At 46.0% G+C, this 26,931-nt stretch overlaps 1 protein-coding gene across 4 annotated transcripts in view; it reads left to right on the forward strand.

Moving 5' to 3' along the window:
• Nucleotides 1-26,931, forward strand: part of hipk2 (homeodomain interacting protein kinase 2) — a 72,629-nt gene that overhangs the window by 10,565 nt on the left and 35,133 nt on the right. For all 4 annotated transcript variants that reach the window (XM_069528015.1, XM_069528016.1, XM_069528017.1 and 1 more), the window contains exon 2: nucleotides 6,244-7,420. In XM_069528015.1, the coding sequence (XP_069384116.1) occupies nucleotides 6,244-7,420 (1,177 nt within the window). The remainder of the gene's footprint in view (nucleotides 1-6,243; nucleotides 7,421-26,931) is intronic.

Here is a 26,931-nt window from a genome sequence, read left to right on the forward strand (position 1 = left end):
CAGGGCAGGGTGATGATTTTCGTCTCCTCAAAACAGTTTTTCCTTCAACTGACGTCTTCTCCCTGCTACTGCCTCAGCCTTCGCTTTCAGTAATTGCTCTCTCGAAACATTTGATTCTCTTATTCTTACTTTACACAATTAAAATCAATAGTTCACCAACTGCGAATAGAGCTCATATTCCAGAAATGTGTAAAGACTTGTTGGAGGAGATAATCATATTAGTGGAGTTAATACAATTCTGGAGCGAGTACCTGTCAAAATTGTATATAATAGGAATACCCATACATAAATAATCAGGGATTGTGCGAAATGAAAATCATGGATTATTTTAGATTTCTGTAAACGTTCTTTTTCCTGTTTTGTTTTTTCTCTGCTAGTTAATTTTGTCCGAGACCGTAATCATATTTGTTTGTCCAGGAAGAGGTTAGATCCTTTAGAAATAAAAATACAGTCTCCATCTCTGAAAGGTTTTCTGCACAAACCTCAATTTTTTTTTTGTGTATGCTGGCATGTGTGTTTCTCTTTGTGTTTCTATGCCACTGACTCTCCTTCTCTTACTGACACGCTTTCAAAGCTTAAGGTTGCGATACACGTGGCACACAAGTCCGATATTCACATTCCCTAATACCTCTGTAGCTTATAACACAACACAATCAGCATGCAACAAAATCCATACCGCTCCGTCCCCCTCTCAAATCAATCGGCCTCGTGAACAATGCTTTCTCCCTCATTGTAACTCATCTGTGTTTCCTCCCCCCCGTCGGGTCGTTCTCATACGTTAATCTCATTACAGAACATTGTGTCCGGCTGTCATCGTTGATCCTTATGACATAAGAGGAAGTGCGGTGTAGTGTGCCGGGGCGTTTTCTCGCCGTGTGTGTAAAATGATAAGGATTCTGGAGAGCACAGCTGCTTATCAGGTGTGTGTCCCTGCGTGGCCCAGCGGCGTGTTTGCAACCATAGATACATGCAGTGGATGTCAGCAGTTAACAGGTGCTACTGGTTTATGGTGAGGCACGTTTTCAACTCCCACTCACGTTTTGATGCCACACGCGAGACGTCTGCAGAGAAAACAAATTCTTTTCTGTTTCACATTCATTCTGTTTTACTTTTGCTGCAGAGAGGACATGTATTGACAGGCTCTCTTTCTTTCTAACTTTCTTTCTTCCTTCCTCTCTGTCCGGTGGGGGAGGAAGTTGGGCGCTGTGCTTTGTGCACTTGCTCCACTCGTGATTTGATTAATAAGAAATCCAGCTCAAGCAGCAGAGCCACTCGGCCACCCCTTCCTCCTCCTCCTACTCCCCCTCATCTCCCGCTCCTCTCTCTCCTCACACTGTGTCTTGGTTCAGTGCCTGGTTAGGCTGACCTGGCACTATAAACAAGGCACATGTTTCTCCTCACACCAGCCTCTTTTTTATGACCACACTTACAACGTGAGACCCTCGGCCTCCTTATCTGCTGACAGTTGCCCTCGGGAACCGGGTTTGTCAACTTAACTTTAGAGTGGAAACGCTCGCACTGAATCTTTTACACAGAATTATCATCGCCCTGGTTAAACCCATTAATCAATAATATATTCATAGTTGCGTTGTCACGTCAGTATGTGTATCTGTATACACCTCTTTGTATCCCGTGTGCACCCGGATGAGAACATTTGTTTAATAGCTTATGTATCTATGCAGGAGCATTTGGACAAGTGCTGACCAAACATGTTATCACACAGCTAACACAACATGTTGTATCTTTGGCTGTTTGTTTCCAGGAAGGGGGAGAGATGAGGGAGTGTCCCATTTACAGCAGGCATGTTGCTGATTTAAAAGCCCAGAAGTTCTGTGAAGCACGTCTGTCAAACACGTTTGCCTCGTGTGTTGGTAGTAGAGAGACAACTCCAACCGGTCAAGTGTTGTGGTCAGGATGAGCATAAGGGCCGATGGAGCAGCAGCCTGCATGACAGTGTATCTCCCTGCGAGCTCGTCTGATGCATCATGCTATAAATAAGCAGAGATGAGAGAGAGCTAAAAAATCAGACAGGATGGTCAATAGTTGGCCGTGGGTGAGGGAGAATATTCAGTGTCAAGCTCCAACTCCCCCACTGCAGGGCAGAACTCAGGCAGGAGGCGGGAACACTAGGCTTGGCTGCTGTATGTCAACAATATGTTCCAGTTCAGTGGTGTATTCACTGCTGCGTTTAACCCCTAAAGTCACAGACACTGTCTCCATGACTGGTTTTTCCTCCGGTGGCTCTGTCGTTCACTTATGCAAATAATTGATTAGTACTAAAAAGAATAGTGAAGCTTATGTTAGGGCTTCAGCAGTTAAACCAGATGTTCCCTTGTGGGAGAGTTTGGACTGACGTGTATCTAACGTATCATTTATCTACTATATTTAAAGGGAATAATGGCGTCCATTCGTCCAAATGGATTTCCAGAGATTTGTGGTATATGACAAACAGAACCAAATCTTTTCTGGTGGCCTAAAACCTTACAGAAATGAGGACATGTCTATGTATTATGATACTTTTCAACATGCACTGGAACTCTCAGTCTCCTGTGTGCTTAATATGTGAGAGGCTGGAGTTCGTGCTTGAAAACAGCTTTGGGTCTTCTCCATATGTCATGTTGCTCAGAAAAGGGGTGGAGGTGACAGCAGCATTGTCCAATGCCCCCACCCCCCAGCCACGCACCCACTCATCCACATATATACATACAAACAGCAGCAAGGGGTGAGATAATGCTTTGTCTAGACAGTCAGAAGTTATTTCATTAGCCATTTCATTTCATAGCCTCCCTCCACACATGCACAAACACACACACACACACTGGGCAGTGCTGCAGACCGCCAGTGAGGAGGCGGGGTCATCATAGTGTCTCCATCGGTGTCGGCAGCCATTAGGCCTCGGGAAGTAATCCAAATATATCCAGGCCAGGGGACATCGACCAGACAGACCTAACTGCTGTCTCTGCAGAGTCTCCTAGGTGACAGCTGGGGTCTCGGTACTGTATCTATCCTCTCAGACCTTTTGCTGCACGCTGACCATGGAGCAGTTGCTCTCTGGATTATTGATTGATATATATTTAAACTTATGAGTCTGAATTTACCGCACTCCTGCCATTTTTACAAAGAACAGAGCTTTGGGAACTGACACAGATAGTTGAATGACAAGCAGGTTTCATGTTAAAAGACTATTTGTAATTACAAAAGACTACTTGGCAGGTTTGGCGCTGTCTAAATGCGTCCTCATCAATACTCTCTTGTCATGTTGTCAGCAGAGTATAAATGACGGGTTTAATAAAAGAGAGCAAACAGAAGCAGGTCACAGGCGAGAATGTGAGGGCCACTCATGTCCCCACCTCTCAGCGCTCTGTTCCCCTTTCCTCCTTTTCAGTCCCTCTCTCACCCTCACATGGCATGCAGATCGGCCCTGATCCTCCCAAAAAGAAGATTAACAAACCCCTGACAGAGAAGTAATCTCTCTGAAAACATTGACTATTACCATTTCAACATGCTGCCTCTAAACAGGGGAAAATACCTCTCTGGTATGCTTAATTGCAACGGGTGAGAGTTGCAGTGTTCCTTTAGTTATGCTAAATGGAAAGCCTTGGCTACTGAAGGCATTCCAGCATTATAAATGTACAACAATGGCCCTTTACAGTTTTGCACTTGGCTTAGAGTTCAGAAATTCAAATAAACTTCAAGAGGACATTTTCAAGGGAAGGTCTTTTGCACAGTGCTGTTTCTGACGACTCTATAGAGGGTGTTGTTTGTTCAGATTCTAGATCATGAGCATGTTTGAACTGTAGTTTGGGTGAGGAGTGATTCATGGCGACTGGAGCCGCTTTTCCAATGATGTATAACTGGTCACATTGTTGCCTGTGTATGTTGTCATGAGATAACATTCCAGCCATTTAACCTCTCACTTGTGGTTTCATTTAATCACCTATCTGTGTTCTGCACAGGCAAAACCAGTTGTGCTGAAGTCAAAGCTGAGTTTCCAATGCATTTCTAAAGATTTGGTTTGAGGGTGCACGTGTATGTCATTGACCCCTTTTGAACAAAGTGTTAAAAACAGATAGAGAGTCAATGACTGACCAAGATTAGGGTTGATGAGGAGTTCATATATGGTAATGCAAAAAGCAGCAAGCCTCGATTTGGCCTTTAAAAAAATAATTAAAAAATTCCGGAGCTATATGCGTAGTCTTGCTGGCTTGTGGATATGTAATGCTGGAATTTTCCATAAGAAGACAGGCTGGCCCCTTTGGCTGGTGTTCATCCATCCATCTTTGCATCCATCAGTCGGTGCCTGTGATTATCCTGTCAGTCTCTCAGTCACACATTGTTGACGCCGCTCGGTGACGCAACCCATCATTCAAATTATTTTTAGCGTAAAGTCCAGGCACAGGAGTTGGTAATCCAAGGAGTGACATCTGGCCTTCAGGGCTTATGTGATTAGCAGAGAGCCTTGCCCCTAATAGCCTAGCGGACGTTCTTCATTACTTCTCTGGACCAGCCATAGGGGCGAGACATCAAGTGACTACATAGGTGTGGGGAGTTAAAGTAAAACAAAAAAACACCACATCGTAATGATTTAGAGGATATTTGTGCAGATATCATGGATGGGGCTTGGATAGGAACCGCATGAAGCATGGATGTGCTGCGTTACATCAGCTGCTGTACTGCACCCACCAAGCTCACAGTGAGCCTTCTAATGCGCGCTGTATCTCCAATCCTGCAGCATTAGGGCTAAGACCAGATGACCACGCAGATAACCATGAGTCCGAGCAAAGGGAAGAAAATAAAAATTCTAAAACGGAGAAGGAAGAGAGGTCAGGAGAGTTAAAAGGAAAAAAGCAAAAATAAAGTGTACTGGAGAACTGCCAGCTTCCTACTGAATTAATCATCATCACCACTTAAAGGGCTAATAATGACAAAGTGACGGGGCACGTCCCCTCCTCTCTGCTCTCTGTCCATAGAAATGGAGCCCACAATTATGGAAGTCCTCCCATCTTGGTAGGAAATGGTCCTCTAATTATCTCTGAGCAGAACAAAACTTCCCAGCTTTCAAGATGTCTATTAAACACAACAACGTTAAAGGGCTGTTTGCATGCATGGTATTTGTTAGTGTTGGGTGTGCATGCTGCGACCATAACATTCTTTGAATCATGCATCAGTTGATCAACAGCGAGGCCTAATTGTGTGTGTGGGCGGTAGCATGGCCAGGTGGAAGCTCTTACTTTGTTAGCAGTAAACTAATTTTGGCTTTACTGGAAACTGTTTAAACATAGCGGCACTACAAGTCTCATATAATCTGCCTTGTGCTGTAATAATCATTTCAATGTCACAAACAAGCCTGTTTGTAAAAGAGAGCGAGATAAAGAAAGGGACTATTTTTGGGCAGTTGTTTGCTTGGAGAAGCCTTTGCTTATTCTGAGGCAGCTTGTTCCCAGGAGTTCAGAGCACAGCCTCGCTGCAGTTTTGCTTTTGTTTTGTTGTCTTGTAGTTGAGAGGGAGTTCACTGCCCCTCTCTGGTTTTCATAGATTCATAGAGCAAGATTTCTTCCACCACCTTCCCCATAGTGAGTAATTGTGTACCAATAAATGCAAGGGGTGGTTTTTGTTGTGGGGAAGGAAATTGCATTCATTCCTCCAGACTTTTCCGTGGGCCTGTTTTTGTGTACGATTTTGTGTTGCACCTCGGTCTCAGTGGAGTGTCCTATGAAAGGGTATTCTTTTAGTATGCACTCAGCCTATTTACTCTGCTGCAGATGGGAACAGTGGGGAAATGGTATTTCCTCTTCATGAACCAGTGGTTTGCATGAGCCCTGCTCAATCTCAATCTGTTTATCTTTTGCTCAACATTCTGTTATTTATGTTATATAAGAATGTAAGAAATAAATCACATTTCATGAAAAGTATCCCTTTCTCTGCCATTATAATGATGTGGAATCTGATGTTTTATGAGAAAAATACTTGACAAAATAATTATATCAAAGTAACGTATGCTTACTGACATGTTCAAGGTTATTTAGTGGCTCTTATTTATAATGATATTAAAGAGTTCAAGAGATTAACATACTGACACATCAGAATATACGCTTGGTGTTTTAATGACCTGCTCTGACTCAAGCTGTCTTTATTTAAAGCGTGTAGCTACCACTCGTATTTCAGACACTCTCAAATTCCTAACCTCTCACTTTCATTCCCCTCCTGTCTATGCTCCTCCCCTCTGTTCCCCCTTTGTCACAGGTATGGCCTCGCAAGTGCAAGTGTTCTCCCCTCACACTCTCCAGTCAAGTGCCTTCTTTAGCGTGAAGAAACTGAAGGTGGAGCAGAGTTGTAACTGGGATATGACAGGGTACGGCACACACAGCAAAGTCTACAGCCACAACAGCAGCAAGAACGTGTCGACCACCAGTGGTCCCCTCGGCATCAACAGCTCCCTGCAGGTCGCCAGCTCCACCCTGCCCTACGAGCAGGCGCTCATCTTCCCAGCAAGCGCGGGCCACATTGTGGTCGCCTCAGCCAGCAGCACTTCGGGGGCCGTGGGGTCTCTGCTGAGCAGCGGGGGTGGAGGCAGCAGCAGCAACAGCAGTGGTGGTGGAGGTGGCGGTGGCAGTGGTGTGGGTGGCGGGGTTGGTGTTCACAACCTGACGCGCCGCAGTACGGTCAGTCTCCTTGACACCTACCAGCGATGCGGGCTTAAACGTAAGAGTGAGGAGCTTGACAACAACAGCAGTGTGCAGATCATTGAGGAACACGGTCCACCAATGATCCAGAACGGAGCAGCCAGTGGAGCCACGGTGGCTACAGCGGCCACCGCCACCTCCACAGCTACATCCAAAAACAGCGGCTCCAACAATGAGGGGGACTACCAGCTGGTGCAACATGAGGTGCTCTGCTCCATGACTAACACCTACGAAGTCCTGGAATTCTTGGGGCGGGGAACCTTTGGACAGGTGGTAAAGTGCTGGAAGAGGGGCACCAACGAGATTGTGGCAATCAAGATCTTAAAAAACCACCCGTCTTACGCACGGCAGGGTCAGATCGAGGTGAGCATCCTGGCGCGTCTCAGCACGGAGAGTGCAGATGACTACAACTTTGTGAGGGCCTACGAGTGCTTCCAGCACAAGAACCACACGTGCCTGGTATTTGAGATGCTGGAGCAGAACCTGTACGACTTCCTCAAGCAGAACAAGTTCAGCCCGCTGCCGCTCAAATACATCAGACCCGTGCTACAGCAGGTGGCCACAGCACTGATGAAACTGAAGAGCCTGGGGCTGATCCACGCTGACCTGAAGCCGGAGAACATCATGCTCGTGGACCCGTCTCGACAACCCTACAGGGTCAAAGTCATTGACTTTGGCTCAGCCAGCCATGTGTCCAAAGCAGTGTGCTCTACTTATCTGCAGTCCAGATACTACAGGTAAGAGCTGCAACTTTTAAATAATTGGTGTGACATTGCAATGAAAAAACTTAAAGTATTTAATGAAAGCAGACGCAAAGAAGAAATTGCATGAAGAAAAAAAACATATGTCCCTTTGTTTGCTCCTATCTGTTCTGTTTGGATGATCATTGTCTGCTGCACATCTTGTTTGATTTATTGCTGCTTTATTAGGAATGTTTTCATAGTTAAGCTGATTATTTGGCCACACGCCCACACTCACTGCCAACCTTATGAGCTGCTGGTGAAGTCCTCTCTCTTCACTCCAATTCTGCCTTTCCTGTTAGTGTGCCCCCCCCTTGCAATGTGGGAGAGGGCAGTTAAATGCTTGCAGAATAGCCAGCTGCTTATTGTGTTTAATGTGATGAAACAAGCATGTTTTATTGTTTCTGAGATCATTATAGAAGGTCTGTTACCTCACAACCTGCTGCAGCTCTGGTGAAGGCGCAGACAGACCACAGGTTAGATTTGAAGCTATGACATTTTTTTAGTTTCTTATTTTTTAGAGGGTCTCCGGGGAAGAAAGCTTTCAATAGAGGGTTTTTTGAAATGATCTCAGCTAAACTTCCTCATTGGAGAAGGGAACCAATCATGTTGGGTGGCAGCCTGCCCACAGGCTTTATTCACCCTTCTGCTCCCCTAGGCCCCTGTACCCTCAGCCCCCCATCACCATGGCTGGCTCCCATTTCCCCCAGGATAGAGATGAGGGGTCAGCCCGAGTTCTCCTGTAATATGTGCCTGTAATCCACACCAGCGGGCCCTGCATTAGAACCAGATGACTCTCTGGGAAGGCCTTTTCTTTCTTCTCCCAGTGCTTCTTAAACAGTCATTTTCGGCCCATAGCAAACAGTGTGTTTAGGTTTCAGCGGAGGCAATGTTGGGCGAACTGTTCGCGGAATCAAACAGTGTCCACGTCCCTTACAGAGGGAAGCTTTGTTTGGGGCTCGGGCCTGGTGCCGGGGCCAGCACTGAGGGAAGAACAGGTGTGTGTATGTGTGTGAGTGTGTGTGTGTGTGTGTGTGTGTGAGAGAGAGAGAGAGAGAGGGAGAGAGAGAGAGAGCCACGGTACCACTCATGTAAACACACACCCACACACATACCCACTCACATGCCAGGTGGTGGCTCTGCAACTGTGCATAGTGCAGAGGCCTGTGGTCCCCATTTAGTGGATTTTGTTGATAGAAGAGTCTGGTTTTGTTGTTTTTAAAGTTTATCATTAACTCTTTAAAATACTCCACACTGAAGACCATTGTTCCTGTGAAAATATGAAGGTGGCACTTTACAGTAGAGTGAACAGTAATGGATTCAAACTGCTGTATTTCCAACAACAGGACGTTTTATCACATCTGACAGGTGTGTTATTTTATTTGGGTTTTATACACTCCTCAGCAACAGGCTCCAAAACCTATATAAAGATCCCTGTATGGGAATTGGCTCGTCCATGTCAACAGTGCAGTGCTGTTATATCAGTTTAAGTAGCTCATCCTGAGGTAAATACCACGAGTAGCCTGTTGTTGCTCCTGGGCGGTAGGTCAACAAGCAGGCCATAAAATGTTCCTGTTTGTTTTCTCGGGGAGTGACGAGTGGAGGAGAGCGGAGAGATCATCCCTCCATTTCCTCTTGGCAGCGGAGGAGGGGAAAGAAAGGCCGACATTGACCAGTAAATTACAGAACCAGCCACCAAAACCTTGACCAGGGACTTGGTGACGCTGGTTTGAGGCACTGGGAGGGATGTGTGTTTGTGTGTGTGTGTGTGTGTGTGTGTGTGTGTGTGTGTGTGTGAGTGTGTGTGTGTGTGTGTGTGTGTGTGTGTGTGTGTGTGTGTGTGTGTGTGTGTGTGTGTGTGTGTGTGTGTGTGTGTGTCTGTCTGTCTGTCACAAGGTTTCCTGAACTCCAATGACATGCATGCACAATGTGAAGAATGTGTGTGTGTTTGCTTCACCAAGATTTCTTGTGAGGAATGAGGCAAGTCTTACGTTTCAATTCAAAGAATGAACTCATGGGACACGAGCGCTACGGGTGTCTTAACATCACACGCAGTTTGGGCAGCAAACAAACTTGAGCTGTGGGTAGAGTTCATGGTGAGTTCAAAAGCTTAGAAGAGAACATCAAACCATCTTTGATGATTTCAGAGGAGAAGATAGGAGGACAGTTTCTGCTGCAGACGGCACCTTTATACGAGGTAGAGATTAGTGGTTTGCCAGCTCCGACAGGCTGGTTCTGTGCTACTCTGTATCCTCCACAATAGCACAAACACATCCTCTTGTCTTCACAGATTCTTGTTAAGTAAAATATTTATGTCTTGTGCACTTACGTTTTTCTCAACAACTGCTGTTTTTGATTGATGAGGTGAAATTACATGAGACTGAGATGCTGGCAAAGAGGAATCCTCCGAGCAGCTTGTTTGCTTTTTCTTTGGTTCTCTCCTTGGTATGAAGAAAGAGTCATTTCAAACCCTTCACAGACAAAATACCTACAAAGCCATTATCACTCTCTTCTGCATATATCCATCTTGTGGGAATCTCATAACCTTCAAACACACGCACACATGCCTGTTTGCATTTCGGACATCACAGCCATGCTGTTGACGTCGTGTGCCGTAAGAGCCTTGCAAATGAGTTATGGATTTTACACAAGGTTGACTCATGCAAATAAAACACCAGCATTCAAGGTAAACAAGTGTTGGTCAATTTTTAAGAACAGCTCTCAGGGTGCTTAGAGTTTCAACTTTGTTCTCTCCAGTGTTGAGCGAATACAGGCTGGTGCACCTGAGCTCATCTATCTTTGTCAAACAGGCCCGTCGCACTTCTGCCATCGGTGTAACTGTACTTGACTGCGGCCTCAGTCTCCCTGCAATTATTTAAATGTATTATTACCTCAATCTCTCTGCAGTCTGGTACACTGCCTCTCTGTCCTGTTCTTAATTATTCTGCGGTGTTTACATCCTGATTACATCAACTTGTGACCTATCCATGGTCTTACTTGTTTTATCCTCCTTCCTCCGCCCGTTCTCTTCTCTTGCCTATAGCTAATTATGTAACAGGTAAGCCGGCTAGTCAAGTTTACCCTCTGCCAGATAAAGGGATTATTGTCTTGTCTCAGCGTGGCACATTTTTCCTATTTATCCCATCAGGTAAAGGCCATGAGATGGGCGTAATGCATAAGGACATTATTTAAATGTATGTCAAGTTTCTGAGGCAGTGCAGCTGGTAGGAGGGGGCCCTGTGGTGGCTGCTGGTGGTGGAACAGAGGTGTAGCGTGCAGATAGAGGCAGGGATGTAAGGAGAACATGCCTTCACAACCTGTATGTGTCTGCTGAGCTATCGAAGGGCCTCTTCGTTTAGGAATGGTTGTTTCTGTCTTTGGCTGTGTTTACTCTAAAGTCTATATTAAGTCTGCATGGGCATGCCACTAAGTGTCTGGTCCTTAGCTGCAACTTTGAGAGCAACTAAAGCTGGGCTCAGAGTACAGGACTTTCAGGCTGATTAAACCCCAAGTCAGACCCCCCGAGGATCGAAGGAGAAATCTGGCGTGGAACCTTGGCCAGTACCAATGTTTGGCCCAGATTATCCGGTAGTGTGAGGGGTTACAGAACCATTCTTAAACCTCCTGCAGAATCATCACGGCTGCCCCGATAATGATCAAACATGTTTTATATTAAGGATTTAAAATCGATATGTTTGCATCAGTACTTTCTGAGCGGAACCAATAAGAGAGATGAGTCAAGCTTTTGAAATAAGCTTCTGTGAGCCTGTTGCACAGCTGAGTTGGAGGGTAAGGGTTAGGCTATTCGATATGAGTTGACACATATCACCTCAGTTCTCGCTGAAGTATAGACAGTGTGTCCCAAACCATTTTCTTATCCGACCTCATTTCTTCTGCTTTCGTTTTATATCACTGCCAAGTACTATTACTAATAGAGCAACACGTCGCCCCTCTCCACCAAGTATTATTCTTAGAGGCTTGGCTCATAAAAACAACGATAAAAGATGTTTAGCTGTATTCAGTGTGTAGATTTGTTCTTTTTCCCCAAGTGTTCACATATCACTATCTGCTATTTCTGTCTCAAAGCCAATACAATCCAGATGAATGGAATTTTGTTCGTGGTACTTGCTCTTCATTTGGACAGTACTCATACATGCTGTTAAGACTTTTCATTGAGAGTCTTTCCTTGGTGGCAAGGGGTTCCAAAGAAAACTGTTCACAGCGAGGTGTGTGTATTATTCAAAGCAACAGGAATGTTGTTTCTTTTGCCTTTTGGTTCTTTCAAGGGCTACGTGCATGGCAAGGTACCACCAGAAGCAAGGACACAAGTGGGTGATCTGACTAATCAATTTATCTTGGTGTCTTTGTTTAGGTGCCTAAATATGCATATGGCCTCCACATATGGCACTTACAGGGTCAGGTACCTCACTGAAAGTACTTCAGATGGTCAAACTGCCCCCAGAGCCTTTCCATTGTTGGAATTAGGGTAAACTTACTTAACTGTAAGAAATCAACACTCCACCACATTCCAACAAATAACCATCTGTCTCCAGCTAGGTTTTCAGTCCTATTTTTTCCACGTCTGAAAGTACATGCCATTATCTCTGATATTTAATTGCTAATTAACACATGTCACCCTTCTCTTTTCACCACACCTTCAAGTGCAGCTGCCTGAAACAACCATAAACACTTTTACCTTCCAACATTTCCATTCTCACTTTTAAATCACACCCCACCCGCTCTGCCCACAAACAATAATGCTCTCTAACTGTGGATGCTTGCTCAATTACCAGCGACAGAGACCGAGAAGTTTCCTCTTGTAATTAAACATCTTAATATGAACACCTCAGGAGCCTGAAGCTGTACCGCACACATGTCAGCACCTGCATTCTTGTACCTAGTATTTAACATGCAAGCATCACAGACCTCATACTCGCACATGCACGAGAAACATTGAGTACATCAGAGGCTTAATATATCCCGAGGTATTAGCCTATTAGACATTGAGGGTGAAAGGAAAATGAGTCAATGGGATCTGAGAGGGAGGAATGGGCTTGTTGATGTCACTGCTAATCTGTCTGTGTTACCAGTGAGAAGCTAAAAGCCTGTGGCAGAAGATATTTTAATGCATCCGTTTGGAAACTCCATAAAAAACTCATATTATAGAACTCGCTGCATTCCCTGACTCTACTTTTAAAGGCCATATCTTTATTCGTGTTGGCAGTAAAGATGGGTGCAGCTGATGCTACAGTGGGATCTCTGACACCCCCCGGCCTTGTGTCGTAGCCTTAATAACTGATGAAATATGTATCCGTCTCCATCAGGGTTGGTGCTGCCAGTTCACGGGCTGAGGCGCATGAGTGTAAGACGAGCCGCTGCCCCACCTGTCTATCTGTCTCTCTATCTGTTGTTAGCTTCGCACAACCAGACAGACAGGGCCGGCGTTCCAGCACATTTACCCTGCCTCCGTGCGAAACATCAAGGGGTGTTTTAATGAATGAGGTTGCTATTAGTTACTGTTCTGTGAAGCGTGTGTTAAAGCGTATGTGCCAGGGAGGGAGAGAAAGGTAGGTAAACACAGGGATCAGGTTGCCACAGAGGAAGGGATGGAGTGGAAACGGGACATAAAAAAGGCAGATTTGCTCCATGGCTGAGGTGCTGTTACAAAGCGCAGGTGTTGTTTATGGGAACATTCTCCTCCAAAAAAGGGTGAAAGAAGGAGAATGGGGGAGAAGAGGGTGGAGGACAGAGGAGTGTGAATAAGGTGGTTGTTTTGCGTTCCTCATCAGTACCTGGAACAGCGCTCGCTTTCCCTCAAGCAGTGGCAGATTATTACTAATGCAGATGAGCTTTCATTAGGTTCAGCCTGAACGGGCGGCTGTGGCATGCTGTTATATTTATCTGCTGACTTTCTTTCTTGTTTGTTTATTATATATTTCTATCCTCCTTGTGACCACTCAGGGCCAGGGCCGTGCTGTTGTTGTTGACTGTAGATGCTGAAATCATTGGCTACCATCAGGACCTGACATATAACAGAAAAGACCTCTACAATTGTAATTACCGCTCCTTGCATTCACCACTGTGCTTTTTTTTATGACAGTCATACCGTCTTAGTATGCACGACAGAATCCTAATAACCTGTTTCTCATTTATAATTTGCCTCTGGGCAGCTCCTCCACGTGTCTCCACAGAGGAGGCGAGCAGGAGACATGCAGCAGCTAAGCTAATTAACTACCGGCAGTCGCGCATTTGCATCGGAACATGTACAGTCGTCAGCAGCACGCGGTCGTTTTTGGTGAATAATGAACAAGACTTATTTAACTCTTAGGGATAAATGTGAACTTTGCCATATCTGATAGACGAACATGTCAGTACAATCTGATGGGCTATCCAGGCATGTGTGTGTGTGTGTGTGTGAATTTGTGTGTGTCGCCACATCTTTTCATCCTGGATCCTTGTCTTTGTTCTCCCTCACATTTCAATTTCCATACATTTCCCAGGATATTAAGCCGACGGAAATTAAGCCGCCTTGATAAAATGCAGCGAGCCGCCCCCTCACACTCACTAAGGCTGCAGAGTCTCGCTGCTCTATATTGATTGGCTTATTTGAAACATGGGATTTTTCCTCATCCAAGCTTTTTGGGGTTGGTTATAGCAAAGTATGAACTTGTTCAAACTTACAGGTTTTTGTGGAGTTACTCCATAATGCCGCAGGCTAACTTAAAAAAAAATCATAAAGTGGGAGGTCATTAAAATGGCCAGACTTGACTGAAGGGTTATGACCACAGAACAATGGATTTTCTTTCATATCTTGAGTCTGAAAATCATTAACTGCACAGGTGAAATTTCTCACAGCAGCAGTCACATTAATTCTACCTCTTGCCACAGATTTGTCTTTCTCTTCCGAGTTCGAGCACCAGCGGGTTAGCGGGGTGATGGCTGCCATCAGCGGCTGACTGGCACAGGTGCCCCCGGGTCTAAATAAATCATGAGGCCTCCTGCTGATCTGCCCCCCCCCCCCCCCCCCCCCCCACCCTCCTCCACCACTACCAACACTCCTGGCGTCAGGGTATATAGCCCCCACCAACCTGTGCTCTTTCCTGCCCTCCTTCCCCTTTTTTCTTTCCCACCTCCCCTCCTCTCCCCTCCTCTCACCTCCTCCATTCACTTACATGAATATTTAAGAGCTAACACCAGGATGGAAAATCTGCAGCAAGGACGGTGAAGACTTGCTAAAGAGAGGAGAAAAAAAGAAATGTTCATTTTGGGACCCTGAATTTCCTAATTTAAGACAGGTCATGGGAGCCCTGGTGCAAGAGAGAGATAAAAACAGAGACAAACAATCAGAGGGTGGGCAGGAGGGACGAATGCGAGCTATAGCTGTGCAGCTGGGGAGAGGACGGGGTGAGGGGGGTCTCGCCAGTGACCTGTGTGTGTTTGTGTTTGTATTTTATGTATGTGTGTTCGGACTAACCGCCACTGTGACAGAGAATGCCTGGTGTGCAGAGGCCCATGCAGCCTTCCATGACATTTCCAACAGAACAAAACAGTTGAATTTGTTTTCTCAACTGGAGGAATTTGCTAATGTGCATATACGAGGGTAAATAGTTTGGCTAATTTGTGGCAGGCAGGCAAGTGGGCAGAGCGCTCCGTCGCTCAGCCAGCCAGCTGGGGCCCCTGCATCCAGCAAAAGAGGCTTTGATGCCTCCCCCCTCCTATCCCATCCCACCTCTCCCTTCTCTTCATTTAGCATCATCCCTGACTTAACACAATAACTTGATTTTTCCTCTTAACTACCGCTTTGACGATTTTATCAGCTCGCTTTTATATCCGTTCCCTCGCTCCCTTTTTAAAACGTGTTTGATAGAAGATGTTGGATGGCGCAGTTAAACATAGCTCATGTTCACTGTGACGGTTGTCGCTCCATAAAAAAATGTTGCTGTTTTTCATTGCAGATGGCAGAATTAAACGAGGCTCTGTTCTTATCACGCAGGCTATTTTCAGCAGCAGCTCTTGGAGTCATAAACCAACGCTCCTATGTGACTTTTGGATTCCAATTAATAAACGCCACACTTTGCTCACATTCATGAAAGTCAAGGGGATCGGAAGGTGTTTTGATGGTATTTCGCTTTAGTTAAGGGAATGAAAGTACAATTAAAAAGAGTGAAAGGCACGGCAATCATTTTAACAGGTTTTACATATTATAGGAAATGTTTATTTAACCGTTTAAGTAATTCATGGGTCAACAAAAGGGTAAAGGAGGTTCATGACATGTTTATCAGCCCAAAGGATATGGTGTAGCATCTGCTTGTCTGAGGAGTCGTCTGGGTTGAAGTCTTCCAAAGCAATCTTGTTAAGATGTCACAGGAAAAAGAACTTGCGGATTATTTGTGTCTCCGAACATGTGGACGTCTCAGAGACTTCCAAGGATGAGCCATGGGACCTTTTCATAAAAACAGATATTTTCGCAGGATGAAAACGGGGTCTGCAGCTTGATAAATAATTAAAAATGACTAATAGCACCTTTTGACAGAGAATGTATCGCTGTGGTGTATCAGATTGCTGCGGTTTTGGCCTGAGGCGTAATTTGTTTGGAAAAATAATTACTCCTATATTGGATCCTGGTTAAATATTAAAAGGGTTAGCATTAGGAATGGGGGCAGCATCTGAGGTGTTTCCGACAGACAGGCTTCCTCAAAGGAGGAAAGACAGCTGTATTTTATTGGTAAATTTAAACTGCGTTGCTAAATTTTCCAAAAGAGGAGCAAGACGCAAACTAATGAACTTTCCCTGTGTGCTTGGCCACTAAGCTTTGAAGGCTAATCCCAGTATTTTATGAGCGCGGAGCGTCGGATCGTCTGTTGAGTTCAGCTGGTTATTGAGTGCACAAGCTGGGAGGCACCAAAGAGCATGAAGACGATATATATCAGCCAACAAAATAAAACATGTTCCAGCGAGATTTTAGATAGGAAGAAGAAAAAGCAGAAATACTAGAATCAAAAATGAGGAAAGAAAGGAAAGAAAAATAGGAATGTTAATCACCTGAACAGTAGCTGCTCAAATAAACAAGGTGTGTTTGTAATTTTCTGTCCCACGACACACAACCTGTTCAATGTTCACATTCTCAAACCATCAAATGGATCACAGCGACTCCGTGTGTGTTATCAGCATGAACTGGACATAACTCACGTCACCCCTTTAAACACAGCGGGGACGTCAGGGACGCAGCAGCACCACCGCCCCACCGTGTGCAATTACAGCCAGAATCTACAGTATATATCATCAAACAGATGGCTTCTCTTTAAACAAAGACAGTGTTGCTGTCCTTGTACCCAGGAATTACATGTATTTTCCCCCTCGCTCTCTCTCTTCTCTTTTCATGATAGCATTTACACACACACACACACAAACACACACACACACACACACACACACACACACACACACACACACTGCCTTCAAACACACGTTATCTGCCATCGACTACATACCATCCTTGATGCAAACTCTGTAATCATTCACTAACACTATACACTGTCGTTTCTAACACTAATTAAGAGCAGATGAAGCTCCCGTGTAAGTGGATACAGAAAATTAGCAGAATGTGTCACATTGAAAACTTGGACACTCTATAAGCAGAAATCAAGGCTCAGTACGCTCAGTACACAGTATATAGACGTAGAACACGCAGCCCTGGATCCTGCACAAACTGCTTTCCACACACAAATCAACTACACAACAGTAATTCCATTTATGAAAGAAATACATGTAACATAAGTGATTTAAATAAAATGTCCTTGTTGTCTGTTAAGGGTGAATACAAATGTTTTATATCCCCCCCCCCCCCCACCCACTCCTGTGTTTATGTCAGAATAAATGAGGAACACTAACACGCTTCATTTCACATGACTTCTAAAAAGAGTCTCGCTTTTGCATCCGTCGCCATGGCGACCAAGGCTCTTGTTCCAAAATTGTTCCGTTTGCTTTCTGAAGGTGCAACACCTGAACTGGGGCTGTTTTGATCCGCCTGCTGGCCCCGACCGACAGCTGTGTACTTTAGGGACAGGGAGGGCCCTTGAGCCACGCTCTCATCTCGCTGCTATTGTTTGCCCAGGTGGGCCAGGACAGCGTCCCCCCCCCCCCCCCCCCCTTACCCCCTCACTCTCTCACTCTCTCTCTGCCCCGCTCTTGCTCCTCCCTTTCTCCATCTCATTCCCTCTCTCGCTCGTGATCTCTTCCTCTTTGTCTCTTCACTCTTCTCTGTCTTTGTCCCACAGGGACCTGTGGTCCAACTGAAGCTCTCGGTTACACAAAGAAGCCCAAATTGGCTTTCATCTGCAGCCCGCTACCAGCTGTGTACATTGTGCTTTTTGTGTGGCGTCTCAGCTCAGAGAAAGTATAGATTTTACACATGACAATGTTATTATTAATGGCTTCCAGTGATCTCTCTCCTTGCAGACAGGGTTCATTTCTATTTCAACTCCTGGGTAGGTTTATAATTACTCAAAGCTTGTGTCTTTGCAGTGATCAGTGCTGTTACATATGCTCCAATCTTAGCAGATTTTAAATGCAAACATACATCGATATTGAGAAGCTCACTCTCCACTCCCTCATCCTGGGTCTATATGTGCACCCCACCATCACCAAGGCCCAAACTCCCACACCACCCCTGTTTTTCAGTGTCACCATGGTGACAATGAGGCTTCATGTCAGACACAAAGATGAGAGTTTTAGGTGCGTTCAGTGTATGTGTGTGTGTGAGAGAGTTAGGAAGAGGGAGAGGTGGCCCATTTAGCATACCGAGAGTTTCTGGCCTTGTATACAGTACTGCTGAGGGCACTGAGAAGAACAGCTGAGAAAACAGCAGGGAACATTCATTAGTGATCTCTGCCCCTCATCTCCTTTCCCCCCTCTTATTGCTTCTTTTTTACATCTTTCCGTTCCTCGTCATCCTCCCCCCTTAACCTCCCTCCCTTTCTCAGATGTCCATCCCTCCCTTCCTTTCTCCATTTCCTTTATCCTGACCTCTGTCCCTCACGCAAATCTGCCTGGCATTTCAATCATCACATCCAGAAGGATGATAGGATCACAAAGCCTCATCCCTCACAGCTGGCCATAAGGGCAGAAAGTTTCAATATATATGCGACAGTGCATGCACGAGCATGTTCGAGAACGCTCTGCAGACCCCTGAAGCTTTGAGATACATTGAATCTCACTGACAGAAAAATAATAATGTAACTGAAATAATTTTAATGTCTTCATGCAGAATATGTGGATGTTATGTGCATAGAGTTGTGAAAATATGGAAATTGTTCTTTCCTTTTTATTGGTTAAGAGAAGGTCTTTATTTTCCTTACCCCTGTGTGTGTGTGTGTGTGTGTGTGTGTGTGTGTGTGTGTGTGTGTGCGTGCGTGCATGTGCGCGCGCATGTGCATGATAACAGTTGTCCTACAGTTGAATATCTGTACCCGCAAGCCCCAGTGCTGCTGATGGAGTCGACTCAGCTGCTCTCGAATCAGTCAAAGGCGAGCGTTACCGCAGGAGCAGAGAATTTAACAGACTCCTTGAACTCGTGCACATCTTTGTGCTTGACTCTTCCCTTTGAGTCGTCTGAGCGTGCCGCAGCTCAAATCAATCATAGCTACAGCACCTGTTCTGCAGAAATGCCAGCATCGGTTAAAAAGGCACTCTGTTTGTTTGTTTGTCTCTCTGTCCGTGTGTCTGTCACTTTTGTTTTCCTTTTCTTCAGGGGAGCGGGAGGAGGAGAATGGATGACTAAGTGCGTTGAATCATAAATGAGTGGAGGAGTGCGCCGGTGCATTGGAGGGGCTCAGTGTGATAGCACCAGCTACCTGTCACATTTCTGGCTCCTCTTTGTTTTCAACCTACAAAAGCTTATCCTCTCTCTCTGTCTCTCCCTCATGAGCTCTCCTAAGTCTTGATTTATAATAAGGAGCCATTTTGTGGGGCTAATTGCATAAAGCCTGCTGCTGAAGCATCTGAGGACAAGTCACAACAGCTCATTTAGATATACTGCAGACAGCTGAAGCGGGGATGACCCTGGACCAGAGCAAATCATCGCTCACGAATGTTGAGCCTGTGTGCAACAGATGACGACTATCGGTTTTCTCTCCCCACATGAGCCCAGTTTTAAAAGGTTCATTTTACAGGCTCATAGTGACAACAGCAAACGAAAGGAACATAAGAAAGCAACTGTGTTTGTGCAACGACACACCTCCCGCCTCCTTTCCCCTTTGTTAAACCGGGTGTGAGGAGTTCTATTTGCATCACAAGGTTCCTGTGGAGCAGAAAGCGACACAGACAGAGCTGTGAGTGAAACGAACGCTCTCAGGGTGGCCCCGCACTAATTGCGACCGGGGTGCATTTACTGATTATAGTTAAGTGGTCCAAAATGGTCCCCTGCTCTCTGTTACATTGACACACTCCCTCCCCTGGTGGATGTGGTCAATAGCAGGGCTGTTGAAATGCCTTTCCGCTGAGAGAAGAGAAAACGGGGTCCAATCGTCTGCCTGTCTCCGCGCTTCATCTCCAGTCGCACAGGAGGGGTCAGGAGGAGGAAGCACTGATGTTAAATCAGTTTATAACAAGGTGGACAATGGAGTGGGGATGGCTGTGATTGTCATTTATTTCACATGAATTTGAAAAATGAAATACAAATATCAGATTGGATCTGCTTCGTAGGTTACAATCATTTGCCTTAAATGTGAACAATGAATAAAACAAGATTCAACTCGTTCGTGTTGTCTAGACTCTGCTTCTTATTTGGCGAGAGTGTTTGCAGCTCATGACTATTCAAGTTGCCAGCAGAAACATGCAAGTGTGGTCAAATGGAAATTGATGGCATGCAAAGTGGAATGTAAATGTAGTTGCGGGAGAGGGAAATTAAATCCTCGGGAAAGATCCTGCAAGGCTGCATGCCTAGATGGGACTGGGTCAGTGCTTTGTGTTTCCTCTCCTCCCTGTTGCCTGCGTCTTAACAGGAGGCCCTGCAGTGGGAAAGTGGGCCGGGGGTGATATAACAAACCCTGGATCACACAGGCTTTGATCTCCCTTTGGGTTTTGGAGGATATATGGGATAGTCTTTAGGAGTACTGATGAGGAGGTGGAGAGCGCACACCCCCTCTAGTGCCGGCTTGCCAGCACGTCTCTCTATTTTACCACACAGAGCATATCTTTAGCCTGAGTGTCAGTTAGATCGTTTTTTTTTCTAGAAGCACTGGTGAAGTTTTCCCTTCATTCCCAGGCAGAATGATATCAACCCGTGCAGTGTTCATTCTAAACCTGTTTGAAATGGGGTGCTTGCCTTGCCTGTGGTAATGATGGTTGCAGATTCCTTTCTGAAACTAACTGCAGGACTCAGCCCACAGAACCCTGAAGCTGCACCACCGCTGCTGCACGAAGAGCTGTTCACCTGTTTATTCAAAGTTCAGGGACACTTCACTCAGCATGGCCCCGAACTGCTTGTTGTTGCCATTGTTGTGATCGACAACTTCACATACATTGATGAGTCCTAGTCGTTACTGCTACAGAGCGCTGGTCGCCTGTCAGTGGCGGATCTAGGATTTCTCTAAATCAGGGGGCCACAATTTACACGAGGGCAATTATATGACCAACAGCCCTGCAGTTCCTGATCCAAGGACATTGTCATTTATTGTAAGTATTCATATTAAGTGAGTAGTTTATTTAAACTGACAGGACAAGGGCACATCAGGGTCCGATCAGAGTTTAGCGGAACATGTGTCCTCCTTGCGCTGCCCCTGGATCCAGCTCTGTCACCTGTTTATTTAAATTTAGTAAAATTGAACCTATCCATCCAAATCACAACGAATTTGACAGTGCACTTCTTTGGGCCATGAAACAATACACATCCCATTGTCAAGCCAAGGGGATGAATGGTTCTCAAGATATGGGAGCGACATATAGACAGACTGAGAGATTTCTGGAATTTTTAAGAAGATGCTGTTCTTGACTGAAAGAAAGAAACGTTCTAGTTTGGCTCCATAGATCATCTCTCTCTCTCTCTCTCTCTCTCTCTCTTTCTCTCTCTCTCTCTCTCTCTCTCTCTCTTTCTCTTAAGGAGTTGTTTCCTTCCTAATGTTTTTCTCGGAGGGGGTTTAAGTCTTACAGCAGGTCCAGTGTTTTTACATAACCTTTCACACAGTGATGTAATCCGGTCTCTCCCTGAGTTCTGCTGTGAGGAACACTGGGCCGTGACTCTCCAGCCGCTCAGTCTGCCCTTGTGTCATAACCTCTCTCATACTTGGCCCAGTCCTGCTCCAATATCTGTAATAAACTGATGTCACTGCTCTGGATTGCTTGCAAACGCTGTATCACTGCAGCACTGATTTCTGTAACAAAGTAAGGAATCCTTGAGGACCTGTGGTCTATACAGGCTGTTATTCACATGGCTTAAAGTTATATGAGGAGGAGAGTGGGGGGTTATTAAAAAAAAGAAAATAGCAAGCCCTATTACATGAACATGGAGAAGTAATTGGGGTAGAAACATGTATTTTATTATAGGAGCTAGAAGAAATAGCAACATGCCAATGAAAGAGGGAGTGTTTTATGAGTTTGGCTTGCTTACTTTAGAGGGATTTGCATGTGTGTGTTGGTTAGGCTTGTTTTAGTTTCCTGGTAGAGACTTAACCCTGAATACACACTAACACATGGGAACTCTTGTCGCCATGTGGGTAAATATTGTAAGGGAACATTATTTGGGGCTGGAATAAGGGCTTTCTTAGTGTGAGGGGTTAGCCATTTAGTTGCAGTGTCCCCTAATTGGATAGTGAAATAAGTTTGTGTGTGTGCCTGCAAATGGATGCATAGAGTGAGATAGGGGTTTAGTCTCGTGTGACTAATACAGCACACAATCTGTGCTTTTTGGGTCCAAACACTAACAAGCACACGGAACAGGCTGGGCTTTGTTTTCTAAAAAATACCCCTATCATAGCTGGGTGGGACTCCTTTTGTTTGTGTACATGGCTCGCTGTTTGCACTTCTGTATGCACATCTGTGTGTACAAGCGCGAATAAACATCCAACTGTGCTGGATGATTAGATTTCCAGGGCATGGTCAGCAGCTCGTATGACTTCACGCATCCATAGGGTTTGAGCGAAGGCAGACTTTCTGGCAAGCAGACCTGACCTATTAAGAGTCAAACAGACATATACACAAACGTTAAATCCATGCAGGCCTGCAGGAAGACAGGCAGGCAGTATGGCAAACTGGCAAGACATAGATTATAGATCGACAGATAGGAGGGCGGGGTCTGGCTGCAGGCTGATACAGGGCCTTTGGATGAACATTTAGGTTAGACAGGCTGGGTGAACGTGTCAGACTTTGTCACTGCCCTCAGACATAGATCAAACATAGAAGCAGCCATCCAGGGCTGCTTCTATGCCTCAGGGCTCAATGTCAGTGCTTCTGAGCACTCCTGACTGGGGCAGTGACTCTGCCTCCCTCCCCCAGGGTGGGAGGAGATCCAAGGACGTCTCCTGAAGTTTCCATGGTTGCATATCTCAGCTCGATCCAGCCTTGTTTGTTTCGCCTGCAAAATGCTCTGCTGCACTGACCCACATTAATTAAGCACTCGCAGACTTAACCCTTAGGTGGCTAACGATACTGCCGAACCGTTCCATGTTCTCGTCTCATCGCTGGGGTGACATTTAGGCTAAACTGTGATGGGAAATGAGCTTGGATTGTGTTTCCTGTGTCCCATGCACCATGCCTGATGATAATGAGGCAGAAAAGGGCCAGAGGAGAGGGGTAGGGTCAATATGCTAATGGTGGGTGTACATTTAGATGCCTCACTACTGGCGTGGAGTGGTTTGGAGAGATGGGCTCGTTCTCCACCTCCTTTCCCCTCATTATCCCCCGGCGTCTCTCTCCATCTCTGTCCTCCCCCATCTCCTGCTTTCTGCTCTCATCCCTCTCCATGCCCTTCATATCTATACTCACCGCTACCCCCCCCACCCACCCCCAACACCCCAAACACCCCTCTCCCAGAATATGAGATACATTTGTTTTCCTCCGCCAGGCTTCGGGAGTGGGACGCGTGGCGTGCAAAGTGCTGATGTGTTGGTTTCTGGGTAATTATAACATCCCTCGGTCTCCAAGAAAACTCTAAACTAATGTTTAATTTTCCTCTCCGCTCAAAGGAAGCCCTTCTTTGTTATTGCCGTGGCAATTAGCCGGAGCTAAGGCCCAGGCATTTCCTGAGATTGTTGTGATTTGCATAGAGAGCGAATCAGAGCGACTATCAAGACCCTATACCCCTCTCTTCACACTGCCATTACAGCCACCCACTCCTCCCCTTCTACCTCTTTTCCCTCCATCCCTTCCCTCCCATGCTACATTGAATCTCCATCTGTGGCCTAGCAACCGAACCTCAAGCCCCATTGTCTGATACCTCTGCGGCTGATTGACAGGGGAGGAACTGACTAACTGAGGGCCCAATACAATCATTTTATTTCTTTCCGTGACAAAAAATGTCAGTGGGTCATGTGTTTCCTCTGCTCGATCCCTGATAGCTTCTAATTAACTGTCTGTTTGTAACCTAGCTGGTGGCACTCCGCTGAGGACGGTGCTAATGGATGTTGTTAATTGAAGGTATGAACGTCTGCAGATGAAGACTGCACACCAGTTACGTGCACGACGGTTACACAAAAGCATCCAGTGTTTTGAACATTGCACAGCGGCACGGAGGCCTGTGTGTAGTTAATGAGATTATCAGTCACAAAGTAAACAGCTAGATGATGGGGAACGTGCAGGTTTTTGGTCTTAAGGGGAAACCATTAACTAGAAGTGCTGCATCATAGCAACGACTGTGTTTTCTGTGTTGGCCAGATAAGAAATAGACCCCCCCCCCCCCCCCCCCCCCCCAACTGTTTAATCTCAAGCTGGATGCAGCTGCTGTGTTTTATGAAACTACTGTAACTGTGTGTCCGAATATATCACAATCGGCATGAATTTCTTTATCAGCAGTCACTTTGTATTTGTTATCGCTGAGTCCTTTTTGAATTTATGGGTTCTAATGTGTTAAACCTAACCTTAATGAACTCCTATGCAACAGCTAATTTCCATAAAAGCCTCCCTGTGTTAAACTTTAGTGTCATTAGAATACCTGAATGAATTTGCCTTGCCTTATCAACTTGTCTACGCTTACTATAATAGCACCACTGTGCGATATGATATCCACGTTTCCTCCACTGCTCCTCTCTTGCGCTCTCATCAGATTATTGGCACTGGTATTTTCCCATTTGCGGGTTTTAGTGCTAAGAGCTGTGGCTTCAGGGAGCCTGTTTAGTGCAGACAGAGATAGAAAAGAGGAGCAGAGAAAAAGGAAATGAGAGAACGAGGGGTAGGCAAAGAGCTAATGGTTAGATAGAGGGTAAGCTGCAGGGGCTGTTAAACCTGAGGAGTGGCTAATCCATGAGACGGCCCTCTGTGCTCATCTGTTCTGGACTGGTGTGGCATGGCTGGTGAGTGGCACATCCAGGGGCCCGGCAGTCAGACATAGCCTCCTGATCTATATTTCAAAGCTGAGAGTAAAGAGGAATTCAGTAATGAGCTCCCATCTTCCTTTTGGTAGTGGAGGACTCTTTTTGTGGAACTAATTGAAAGTGGCATGTGGAGCGCCGGGGAGCTCTTTGGGGGCTGCGCCGCGTTTCAAGGGATGTGCAGAGATAAGTCTGCATGCTGCTGTGGCTTTTGTGTCTCAGGTCTAAAATAAACAGGTCTCTTACAGGAGAGTGATGCACTTTATGGCTGTGATTGTATGGGGGGCGTTGTGTGTGTGTGTGTGTGTTTTTGTTGACAACAACCTGTGTCCATTGCTGAAAATACTCCCCCACGCACATTCCACATCTCCTCTTCTAACCCTCCCCTTAATAAATCTGGTTTTCTGTGTCAGCTCATCAGAGAGGTGTGTGTGTGTGTGTGTGTGTGTGTGTGTGTGTGTGTGTGTGTGTGTATGTGTGTTTGTGTGTGTGTGTGTGTACACATTTGTACAGACATGTGTGTTAGTTGGGCTCGCTGAGCACGGTGGAGCAGCGGCTCTGATGGGAGATGGGCTTTCTCTATTACAGATATGGAAATGGCCTGAGATGCGTGCAGTTAGACTGATATACTGCGTGGCATTTACTGAAATGATGAAACCGAGTTTGGCCTTTACTATTAACAGACACACACACATGCATGAAGCATAATATACACACATTTTCATGCAATAACACACACTTGCAGTTGGTGTTTCACTTGTGTTTGGCAGGTGTGTGGATTCAACCTTTTTTTCCCCAATCTGTTTAACTTCATCTTGTAAACTGAGAATGAGCCAAAGGAGGCAAGAGCGGTAAAATATCTCCCCTGGAACAACTTGGACCACTGATGCAGAGGAGACATGAGGATACGTTCTGTTGTGGAGTGTGTGCGAGGGTGAGCATGCAGAGGGAGGGAGGGAGTTAGGGAGGGAGGCGGTGATGGTGATGGGTGAAAGTCGAGGCACAGAACAGCCCAGCCCAGTGCCCAGCTGTGAAGCTGGCCCTGGGGTGTGTGTGTGTGGGGGGGGGGGGGGCTGTGGAATGCAGTTGATGTGAGTCTGGGTTGGGGCTGCAGATAGCGAAGGCTTGGGGCCCGCAGCTGTGAGCAGTGATGTCTGCGAGGAGGGTGTGTGTGTGTGTGTGTGTGTGTGTGCACACGTCCGTTCCTACTTGTCCAGAGAAAGAAAAGAGACAGTCTGTGGATGCATTTATTTGTTCTCGTCTCTCTGTGTGCCAGCTTATGGGCACGTTTGTCACACATGAAATGTTGTTTGCGACCTTCCCTCCGCCACAGCTGCGGCCCCGTCCCAGAGAAAGGAACCGCATTCGGACTCATTTCCTGTTTGAAGCACGGTCTTTTCGCCTTGCTCGGAGACGTCTGGAATGTGAGACGGGACCAGACTACAACGAGCTACCTCCCTCAAGGATCGGTCAGTCCACCAGTCAGCTGAGAACGGCTTTGTTCAGAGCGAGAATGTCAGGAGCCGATGACAGCTCGCTTTTGTTCTGGAGATTTCCTGTCCTGTCCTGGGCAAAGGGTCGCTTTAAAGTGCATAGAGGATCCGTAACAACACCACTCCCCTCTTTTCCCGCCACTTGAAGTCCCACCGCTCACATTTCCCACCCACCGACCAATTATCGGTGCCCTGTGTGTTGGGGGGGAACTGATCTGATTGGCTGTGTCGGGGGTGTCTGGGAGGTCAGAGCTGTGTTCATTTCACACAATGTCCTTTTGGACTCCCTCCAGCAGCATCCTCAGAGCACGCAGAAGAAAACAAGAGGAATTCCTCTGTACGCAGACTTCAGTGCGACATGATTTCTTGCCTGAGAAATCGTAAATGTGTCATGTTTAGCACTGGTTTAAAATTCACATTGACTCCAGCAGGCACCACCAGTGCTGCTGCTGCTGGTCCACAGTTTGTGCTCATACTGTCTGGATGCCTTTGTTTT

This window comes from Paralichthys olivaceus, chromosome 7 (assembly GCF_024713975.1).
Source record: "Paralichthys olivaceus isolate ysfri-2021 chromosome 7, ASM2471397v2, whole genome shotgun sequence".
NCBI classification, from domain to species: domain Eukaryota; kingdom Metazoa; phylum Chordata; class Actinopteri; order Pleuronectiformes; family Paralichthyidae; genus Paralichthys; species Paralichthys olivaceus.